Consider the following 10,586-nt stretch of genomic DNA (forward strand, 5'->3'; position numbering starts at 1 on the left):
TGAATTATTATCTTGTGAAATGGGGAAAAGACTACAAGGCTGTGGTGTTTATAATAGAAAACAGTAGCAGGAAGATGTGAGCAACATCTATAGAACTTCTAGAAAGCTGAGTTAGGTGGGGTTTAGCCCAGAAAGGAGCAGTGTTCATGCTGTGGGAGCTGGGATTTGTGATGGGCTCAGGCTGTGAAGAGTTCAGGACTAATTTATTCCACTGCAGGGGATGTTTTTTGTGAATGATTCTCATGTAATTCCATCCCCAGTGCTGTCACCCAGTTCCTTCTGTGCTTCCAGAAAATACCCCAGCAGCAGGATCCCTCCTCCAAGTTTGAGCTGTGTGAAAGTTTCCCTCGTTGGTGACAAATGTCTTTCCTCTCTCTGTAATTCCAGATATGTGCCATCATTGGAGGAACATTTACTGTAGCTGGGATCCTCGACTCCTGCATTTTCACAGCATCAGAGGCCTGGAAGAAGATCCAGCTGGGCAAAATGCAGTAGCAGTGAAACTCTACCCTCGACTCCAAGGACAGGAGCAAAGATTGAGAGATCTACCACTACCTGTTTTTGTCTTTATTTTCTATTTGATTGAATCAGTATGTTTTTCTCTAATCAGGCTGTTCAGTGAAGACGTCTTCAACAAATCAAAGAAATCTCCATGCATTTCAGAGCTCTGAGAGGGAAAAATCAGTGGAATCAGGGTGTGGATTTCGATTCCCTCCCCCCAGAAAGAGAGGTTGAAATGCCATATCAGATCTAAGTAAGGATGACAGTCTGTCCTCTGGGAGGTCGCTATGGCAGTGCACAGACTAGGGAGTAGGTGGCAAAGAGCTGAACTGTCTTGTGGCACTTTTTGGAGTTCTGTTGGATTTGCATGATCAGACAATCGACTTTTGTATAGGGCAAAATTACACATGAGGAAGAAATTCCACCCATGGTGCCAAAAAGGTGATGTATCTGTTGGTGAGGAATGGAAAGTGTTAGTCCCCACAGCAAACCTAAGAGACAGAGGGCAGAAATAACGTATCAAGAAATGTTCTATGCTTTTATTGAAAGCTCAGTTGTTCAGATACAACCTTTCTAATGAAGTGAACAAAGGAGAAGAGGAAGCCTTCCCCAGCTACCTTTTCCTGGGTAATCTGTGATCCCAGCAGTGGAGGGCATTTCTTTTACTCTGGATGTAAAAGTGGTTTCATTTCTTCCCACTAACTGAATATCCAGTCTTGTGTTTACAGGTGGCATGAAGTAAAAACCAAACTGAGCAACACAGTTTTATGTGGCCTTTGCTTTGAAAGGGAATAGTTGTCTTTACAGCATTAGCTTTTATTTCTTCTGTTTTTAAACACAGACCACCCAAAAGTCTGGATTCTGCACTTCTGCTTTATTATTGTTGTTATTGTTTTTTTTTTTTTGAAAAGAGGTTGTACATTCTCTGTGCTCAGAAAAATGGTGCAGCCTTCTGGGTGGATGAGCACAGCTTCCCCTCTTGCTCTGTGTGTGTGTATTCAACACACCTGTCAAACACAGGAATTCTGACTTTTCAGGATTTAAGGTGCCTCCCTTTTCCTTTAAAACTCAGTCAGGCATCTTTTCTGAGCCCTGGACTGACACTGCTCTCCCACAGGTACACAGGGCAGCATTCCCACAGGCTGACCCTTGCTGGGAGTTTTCTTTGATTCCTTAAAATGGTACCTGAGCTTCCCTGTCCATTCCTTCAAGCCTTGTCTTCTGGAGCCTCCAAAAAACGGAGATGTGAGGGGAAAACTCCTGCCAGGGCTGTCTTGCATGTTGTGGTGGGCATGAGGTCACAAAAATGAGACCAAACGCCCGCCAGTACATTTTCCAGAGCCTCATCAATGTTCCTTGAGTAGTGACAGTCTCCGCATGCCTTGTGAATGTCTGAGCTGAGGATACACAAATTTTAAGTGTTCCAGGATGGATAAAAGAAGAAAAAAAATAAATCATAAAATAAAAATCTTGAACTCAGTGCTGTAAATTCTAAGATGGGTGCAGAGTTTCTCTTGGGTGATACCCATTGCCTTTTCCTGGAGGCAGACTATCCAAACTTTATGCTGTGATGATACGAATCGTTGAATATTCAGTGTTACTGTTAGAGTCAGATGCATTTCAGAAGAATTCCTGATTGTCTGTTGAAATTGTCTCGTTACTTTGGAAGCAGGGAAGGTGTAGCCAGTTTTATCCACCCACCAAGAAGAAGAAGCCAGCTGCTCTCCCCCTGCCATGCTCTGCCCTGTAGTGACTTCGGACAAGCGACAGCACTGGAGTTTTTCCCTTGTTGTTACTCTGGACTGATTGCTCTTACTTTAGGTGTAAACTGGATTGTGTGACTTCCTGGACCCCTTCATGTATGGATAGATTTTTTTACATTTTTTTTCTTTTTCCATTTACAAAAATGAACTTGAAAATGAGATGCTTGTGTTCATTTGGGGCACGTGTCCGTGTGCCTGCGAGCGGTACCCTCTGGATGTGGGATTTTCCATGACAATTGCTTCTCCTGCTGGCTGAAGGATTTCCTCTAATCCACTGTGACCAGCTGAAGCTCACAGCTAAAATGTCCTAGTTTTTCCTTTTGGATTTGGTGAGTCTTTGCTGACAGCTTGGGAACAGTGGATTACAACGATGAAATTTTTAATATTTTAGCATCTTCCTTATGCTGAGATTTATTTAGTGCACCCTTCTCCTGAGCTGGGCAAGGGGAGATCTTTGCAGTGCAGTTGTACAATTCATTTTCTGAAATTTCTCCCCCAGTACAATTTCTTTGACACAGACAAAGTGGGTTGCAGATTCCTTGTGTCCCCTGGTGTGTTATTTCCATCCTGCTCCCCATTCCCCATCTGTATTAAACTGCCTCCTGTGCAGTCCAGGCCAGTTCTCTAAACCAGACCAGTGAAATTGGTTGGTTTGTTTTGGTTTTTTTTTTTTTCGGAAATAAAACACTTCAGCGTGCCTGCTCTCTCTGCCAAAATATCCCCTGTAATAAGGTAATAAATCACTTTTTTTTTTTTTTTTGGCTAGATGTGGAAAACAAATTGTACTCAAGTTAGGAGAAATAGTCTGTACCTTGGTTCTCTAAACCAGGTCTAAGCCTTTGAGTGCTACCAAGCCAAGGCCACCTTCTGGGGCTGCTGGAAGTTGGGCTGAGCTTTTCCTTCAGGCGTGGCTGGCTCGGGTCACACAGTGGCACTGCATCGTGTATTTACAGAAGAATCTGCTCTTCATCTCTCCAAATGTGAAAGCAAGGCATTTACTGCCTCTGCATCCATGAGATTTCACTTCCATTTTTAATTTTCTGAAGACAAGATGAGCTTAGTTGTGCTTTTAGATGTCCTTGCAAACAAAAGAATTTTGAGTCAGAGCAGAAGGAAAGCCTCGGTTGTAGGTGCTCATCCCTCTTCCTGACTTTGCCCTTTCAAGTCAGTGTTTTCATTGAAGTGTTTGGGTTTCCAAGAAAGACATCTCTGTAGGAAGTAAAATATTTGAAACTCCCATTTTAAACTACTCCCTGTAACTCCAGACTCCACCCTATGGTGCGAACTTGAGGCATAGAATGCTTTGCAATGGTGGAATTAAAAACTTGTAGCTCTAGGGAAAGTTATTAGGTGTATTCTAGGCAGTATCTGGACTGCTGAAGAGGATTTTTTAAAGAAAATAAAATGAAAGTGGGGTACAAAAATCCGGGAGAGATGCATCTGTGAATGTTTGATCTGATCTCTCAAATACTTGCATTCGACTGCGCTGTCAGAAGTGAGGTCTGCGATGTAGGTGGCCCTGTGTGCCACCAGTTCCTGAGTCCTTCTCATTTAATGTTCTTTCTCTGTGTGACACGCGGGCTGCTGGGGCTGGCAGTGGCTGGGATGAGTCTCTGCTTTAGAAGGGTTGTTTGAAGTTGCAAACTGGGGGTGTCAGTGAGGGGTTTCTCCTTGGAATGTGGGAGAGGGGGGCAGGGAGGAGGGGCAGCCCTGCGGTGTCTGGTACAGCGACGTTTAAAGCACAAGTCTTCGACATTTCTACAGTGGAGACTGTTAAGGAGTTCTGGCATTTGTCTTTAATTTACAACCTTATGTTAATAAACTATTAGCCTTTATAGTTCCATAATTAAAAATAAAACTCTTACGTGTTTTGATTGGCTTCTTGCTGCACTCCAGTTGCAAAATCAATCTAAAGGGGCTTTTTTCCTTTTGTTTTTAATTATGATTTCAGTGGACTGAGCATTATCACACAGTGAAATCACTGGGAGCCAGGTCACTGTGGTGAAAGTTAGCACGAGGCTCTTTTGTAATTGGCCCTGAGTCATGTCTGGACATTCAGTGCTTGGTTTTGTACAGTACCAAGTGTCCTAACCTCTCCTTTTTTAAGGGAAGGTGAGTGGACTGCGGTTGGGACTTGCTTGGTTTGGCTTTAGTCATTGTGCTCCTTGGTACATGAAATAACCGAATTTTTGTGCCCTCCTCCTTCAATGTCCATTTAGCCTTGTGTCTGAGGCAATTATTAAAGATTAAACAGTAAAGGGTTACAACACACTGAGTTTGGGCTCAAGATAGCTGCACCATCTTAAGAACTCAATTCCCTTTACTTTGGTGTGGGCTGGACAACATCTTTGTGAAGGAAGAGATCCTGCCTCTTCCAGTGATGGGAACTCAGATTTTCACAAGTGATCGGTGGTGCTGAAGGTCCCTTCCTCTATAAATGATAAATAAAGGCTCTGGGGAAGGTGTTTGTCCAAATCTCAGCCTGCTGCAACTCAGTCCCAAACTTTTCCAGCTTATCTTTATTAAAAAAACCCAACCCAAACCCAACCTAGCTATGTCTCAGCCAACTAATTGGTTCATTTCTTCCAATTTTCCTGGGGAATAAATCAATCTGTGTCCTGAAAATTTGAATTAGGACCACATCTACCTGAAAGGGAAGTGGTTTGTGCAAGCGAGCTGGTTTGTGGGGACAGGGATGCAGGCGACAGTGACACAGGAGCAGGGGCTGGGCAGGGGAATTTGAACTTGGCAGAAGTCCCAGGCAACTGGTGTCCCTTTGGGCTGAGGAACATGGGACTGGTGTCACTGGTGTCCCTTTGGGCTGAGGAACATGGGACTGGTGTCGCTGGTGTCCCTTTGGGCTGAGGAACATGGGACTGGTGTCGCTGGTGTCCTTTGGGCTGAGGAACATGGGACTGGTGTCGCTGGTGTCCCTTTGGGCTGAGGAACATGGGACTGGTGTCGCTGGTGTCCCTTTGGGCTGAGGAACATGGGACTGGTGTCGCTGGTGTCCCTTTGGGCTGAGGAACATGGGCTGGGCTGTGGAGGAGGAAGCAGTGGAGTGTTCCTGTTTTCACCCTCGTTCACCCTGCCAGTGTGTGCGCTGGCCATGGAGAGAAGGAACTGCTGCTGAATAGGAGGGGATGACTGAAAGGGAGGGTGCTCAGGTGGGTACTGGGGGTCAGTGCCCAGGCGGGTACTGGGCATGATGCCCAAATGGGTACCAGGAGTTGATGCCGGGTCGGTACCAGAGCATGACGCTCAGGTGGGTACCAGGGGTGATGCCCAGGTGTGTCCCAGCTGTATCCCGGCTCTGTTCCAGCCGTGTCCCAGGTCCTTTCCAGGGATGATGCCCAGGTGTGTCCCCGCTGTATCCCGGCTCCGTTCCCAGGTCTCTTCCCGGTCTCTCCGGGTTTGTCCCCGCTGTATCCCGGCTCTGTTCCCAGGTCTCTTCCCGGTCTCTCCGGGTTTGTCCCGCTCGGTCCCGCTGCAGCGCTGACCCCCGGCCGCCAGGGGGCGCGGCGGGCGCGCGGCTCTCGCGAGACGCGGCGGCGCTGGCGGAAGCGGAAGCGGCCGTGGCTCCTCTTCCGGGCGGGCGGCGCGGCGGCGGCAGCGGGTGAGGCACCGGCAGCCGCCATCCGGGGCCATCGGGGTCATCCGGGGCCGGCCCCGGCCGGCGGAGCCTCCGCGGGGCAGCGGCAGGGAGCGGGAGGGGGCTCGGGTGGCCGGGGGCCCGCGCGGAGCTGCGGGACGGGGAGAGCTCGGTCTCCGGGGGGAGCTCGGCCTGCTTCAGTCTGTGCTTTGCTGGTGTGGTATTGAGTTAACACAGCCGAGCCCTGCCAGTGTGTGCGCTTCAAAATTGCGGAGTTGAGCAAAAAGAGCCTTTAATTTATCCTTAATTTGGGTTGTCCTTTGGCATGAGGATAAATAGTATCCTTACAGGCAGTCCTGTAGCGCAGTTGTTTAGGAAAGATCGGAGATATATTGGAGTTGTAGAGGTGTTACCTGTGCACGTTGGTAAGGAGCTTTATTGAGATGCAGGAGCAGTGCGAGTTCCCTCTGCCAGCCCAGAAGATACATTTTTATAAATGTATGTAAACGAGAGTGGTCAGGATGCAGGTGTCCTGAGTGCTGGGAATGCAGAGGTTTGGATGGGATGGTCTGATGTGCACGTGTGTCAGTCGCAGAGTCACTGTCAGTCAGGGAAGAGCCTTCAACTTTCTTTTGGACTCCAGGATATGAGGGTTTGTTAATCAGTGGTGGCATTAAGAATAGTTCAGATCGCTCTTTTATGCCCTAGCAGACTCTGTGGGCGTGGATGGTGAAGTGTAGTGTGTGTGTGTTGTGAGCAGCTCTCCAACTGATGGGGTTTTTTTATGCAGCCAAAATGAAGTTCAACCCCTTTGTGACCTCGGACCGCAGCAAGAACCGCAAAAGGCACTTCAATGCCCCCTCCCACATCCGCAGGAAAATCATGTCCTCGCCCCTGTCCAAGGAGCTGCGGCAGAAGTACAACGTGCGCTCCATGCCCATCCGCAAGGACGACGAGGTCCAGGTACTGCCCTGTCCCAGGCTGCTCTGTCACACCTGAACTTCTCTCTCTGTGGAGTTTCCTGGAGGAATTTCCCCATGGAAAGGGTGCTCAGGCATTGGAACTGCCCAGGGAGGTTTGGAGTGCCCATCACTGGAGGTGTCCAAGGAATGACTGGAGGTGGCACTCAGAGCTCTGGGCTGGGGACAAGGTGGGGATGGGTCATAGGTTCGACTCGATGGGCTGGGAGATCTTTTCCAACCCAAATGATTCTGGGATTGTCCTTCCGTATGTAGCCTGTGCAGAAGGGAAGCACGGCACAAATTCACATTGGTGCTGGAGCACTGCCCTGAGCAGTGCAGAAATAATCCAAGTTGATCAAGTTATGATTTGGCCTGTTGAGTTCCTTAAATTCACTTCAGTGACGAGGAAGATAGCAGGAGCAGAAAGGTGCTGGCGATTTTGCTGCACTTCAGTTTCTTACATTGACTATTATGCTGAATTAAAAACTTTAGCAAGAAAGCACAAAGCAAAGAACGGTTTCTTTTTTATAGACTGTTTGCTACCTATGATATTTCAAAGATTGGGTTAGAAATGAATCCAAGTTAAGTGGCTTCTTTATATAGTACTCAATTATAGGTGAAAAGTTAGGGTAAAAACTATTGAAAATTGAAACCTGGCTGAAAGCTACAGAACTCCTTTATTAGGGTTTACTGCAGGGAAAATGGGGGAGAAACACAGTTCTGATCTATTTTCCATGTTCGTGATGCTGAAATTGGCAAGTCCCTCCTGTCTTTGTGGCTGCGTGCACAAGGAGCAGAGTTGGGGTTTCAGCCTGTGCAGCTCAGCTGGATAATTCAGTTGTGGTTTGTAAGATGGGGTGGCTGTTCAAAGGGAGGTTGTGGAGCGTGGCTCAGTGTGTTTGCTGTGTTCAGGTGGTCCGAGGACACTACAAGGGGCAGCAGATCGGGAAGGTGGTGCAGGTGTACAGGAAGAAATACGTGATCTACATCGAGCGCGTGCAGCGGGAGAAGGCCAATGGCACCACCGTGCACGTGGGCATCCACCCCAGCAAGGTACGGTGGCACCCGGGGTCTGGCACCTGCCAGCAGAGCTGGGGGGCTCCTGGGCTCTCTGGGATGGGTGGAACTTGGCACCGAGTGCTGGGGATGCTTCTGGGTGAGGGCAGCCCCCAGGATCAGCAGATGGAGCAGCCCTGGGGGTGCTGGTGGGTGAGAGCTGGACCTGCCCCAGCCCTGAGCCCCCCGTGCCCTGGGCTGATCCCCCGGCGTGGGCTGCAGGGCAGGGGGGGATTGTGCCCCTCTGCCCCTCTCAGGTGAGACCCCAGCTGCAGAGCTGCCCCAGCCCTGGGGCCCTGCACAGGAAGGAGCTGGAGCTGCTGAGAGAGTCCAGAGGAGGCTCCAGGATGATCCGAGGGATGGAGCAGCTCTGCTGGGAGGAAAGGCTGGGAGAGCTGGGATTGTTCAGCCTGGAGAAGAGAAGCTTTGGGGTGACCTCACTGTGGCTTTGCAGGGCCTGAAAGAGCTACAGGGAAGATGGATGGGACAGGGCAAGGGGGAATGGCTTCACACTGCCAGAGAATAGGGTTAGATTGGATATTGGGAAGGAATTCTTCCCTATGAGGGTGCGGAAACCCTGGCACAGGGTGCCCAGAGCAGCTGTGGCTGCCCCTGGATCCCTGGCAGTGTCCAAGGCCAGGTTGGACGGGGCTTGGAGCTGCCTGGGCTAGTGGGAGGTGTCCCTGCCCATGGCAGGGTTTGGCACTGGATGAGCTTTAAGGTCCCTTCCAATCCAAACCATTCTGTGGTTCTGTGAATAATGAATGGAGATGCTGCATCAAGGAAAGCATCTTGTGTCATGGTGTCATGAGCAGAGAAGTGAGTTGAAACCAAGAACTCCTCGCTGTTTCTAGGAGTAGAAAGCTGCTGGAGACTTTGGGATCTGGTTGAAGTGCTTCTTTGAAGAGATTGATGTTTTCAAAGCACTAAACAGATCATTTAGAACAGTCCTTCATCTTTGCTGTGTGGCACTTGCACTGGCTGAGGTGTTGGCAAGGCTTAAATAGATGCTCAGAATTGTGATTTGCTCTTGCAGGCTGTTGTGAACTGAATCTGGGTTTAGCCTGAGGTGTTCAGAGTTGGTGAAAACCAGGCAAAGCCTGTTTAGATCATAACAGGAAACATTTCAAACTAAACACAAGAACTTGCCAAAACCTGGTTTGAAGCAGATGAATTCAGTCTGCTTCAGCCTTGCCATGTGGGCACAAAGATGGAAGTGTTGGTGGAAAAAATCCAGTTGTAACAGGTTTTCTGGTGTAAATGGTTGGTGTGTTCAGCAGAGGGAGGGCAGAATTATTCCAAAACATCACAACTTGTGTGCAGCAACAACATCTGACTGACAAGGTGACATTGTGGTGGAGCCAGTGCATGTACTTGTGTGCTGAATGAGAGAAATGGAATTTTCTGCTGGTTCTTCACTCTGTGAAAATTTTCATTAATTGGGAACTAGATCTTGATAAAGCTTTGCATAAAGATTCTGGTTATTCGTGCAAGAGGAGCAGAGGAATGTTTAGTTACCAACGTGCACTGAGCTGTGTGAACAGTTCCTGCCTCTCCTGGGTAAAGAGGTGGAAATTACAATTAAGAGAGACCTAAATGCACAAGGAACTGAGGAGAAGTGTGCCTGTATGGGATTTCTAGGATTTGATTGTTGTCTTTTCCAAGTAGTGCTTTCAGTAATACCAACACATCGATTTCTTTGCCAGTTTGAGGAGGCAGGAACAGAAAAGACGGGGAGCATGAACAGGAATTGTTGGAGAAACTCTTGCCTGCGAGGGTGGTGAGGCAGAGGGTGCCCAGAGCAGCTCTGTGCTGTGGTTCGAGGTGGATTTGGCATCGGTTGCTGTCCTTGACCCTGAGCAGGGACCCTGAATTCCTTGTGCTCTCCCCAGGTGGTGATCACCAGGCTAAAGCTGGACAAGGACCGCAAGAAGATCTTGGAGCGTAAAGCCAAGTCCCGCCAGGTTGGCAAGGAGAAGGGCAAGTACAAGGAGGAAACAATCGAGAAGATGCAAGAATAGATGGTTTCCTGTTTGACACCATTAAAAAACTGCTAAAATTCAACCTGTTGTGTGCCTTCTCCTTTAGAAAATACTGATGTGGTGTGTCCTGCTCAACATAGCAATATTCCTTGTGTTTTGATGATGGTAAAAAATACTCATGCTAAATTAAAAGCTTTTTATACCTGTTTTTACTTTTAAGAAAACTAAAGGCTTTTTTCCCTGTAAAGAAATATTTCAGCCAACCTTAAAAAGAGCAGTGCAATCCTGAAACACCCATCTAGCAGCCATCACACTCATGTCTCATCTTCGATGTGTCCATGGTTATAAATGATCACGTTAATTCTGTGCACTCTGTACATTTAATATTTTATCAGACATTTGAACTAAGCTAATGCTGGCTGTGCATCTCTAATCCTCTTAAATTACACTTTTTCACCAGCTTATCAATTTGACAGTTAAAGATAACATTTTAGACGTTCTCCAGGCACGTTGTGGTCAAACACAGCACTTGATTTGCTGTGTCGTCTCTTGGGATTTACGACCAGTGCTCATGAGTTGAAGTTTGAGAAGGGCAAGGGTGAAGCAGTTTCAGTGCTGTTGGTGGTGCTATTTTGGATGAATTTTCTGTGGGAGGAAATCTTTCCTGGCACTTTGTACCTCCGTAATTGAGAGCTGCTGCAGTGTGTTGGAAACAGCCCTGCAGTTAATT

General features: G+C 48.0%; 2 protein-coding genes across 2 annotated transcripts in view; both read left to right on the forward strand.

Moving 5' to 3' along the window:
- ERGIC1 (endoplasmic reticulum-golgi intermediate compartment 1) overlaps positions 1–4,143 on the forward strand; it is a 58,471-nt gene extending 54,328 nt beyond the window's left edge. The window contains exon 10 of the mRNA XM_032124677.1: positions 388–4,143. Coding sequence (XP_031980568.1) covers positions 388–495 — 108 coding nt within the window. The 3' untranslated portion in view covers positions 496–4,143. The remainder of the gene's footprint in view (positions 1–387) is intronic.
- A 1,654-nt stretch (positions 4,144–5,797) lies between these two features.
- On the forward strand, positions 5,798–9,938 carry RPL26L1 (ribosomal protein L26 like 1). Its single transcript, XM_032125258.1, has 4 exons — positions 5,798–5,880; positions 6,647–6,819; positions 7,731–7,871; positions 9,767–9,938. Exons 2-4 carry the CDS (start codon positions 6,652–6,654, stop codon positions 9,893–9,895), a joined length of 438 nt encoding a protein of 145 aa, XP_031981149.1. The 5' UTR covers positions 5,798–5,880; positions 6,647–6,651; the 3' UTR covers positions 9,896–9,938.
- Positions 9,939–10,586: the final 648 nt, after the last annotated feature.

The sequence above is a fragment of the Corvus moneduloides genome, chromosome 15 (assembly GCF_009650955.1).
Source record: "Corvus moneduloides isolate bCorMon1 chromosome 15, bCorMon1.pri, whole genome shotgun sequence".
Taxonomy (NCBI): domain Eukaryota; kingdom Metazoa; phylum Chordata; class Aves; order Passeriformes; family Corvidae; genus Corvus; species Corvus moneduloides.

Coding starts and splice junctions, on each gene's coding strand:
- RPL26L1 (XM_032125258.1), top strand. CDS start 6,652: ATGAAGTTCAACCCCTTTGTGACCTCGGACCGCAGCAAGAACCGCAAA. Junction 6,820..7,730: donor GCAAGGACGACGAGGTCCAG/GTACTGCCCTGT, acceptor TGCTGTGTTCAG/GTGGTCCGAGGACACTACAA. Junction 7,872..9,766: donor TGGGCATCCACCCCAGCAAG/GTACGGTGGCAC, acceptor TGCTCTCCCCAG/GTGGTGATCACCAGGCTAAA.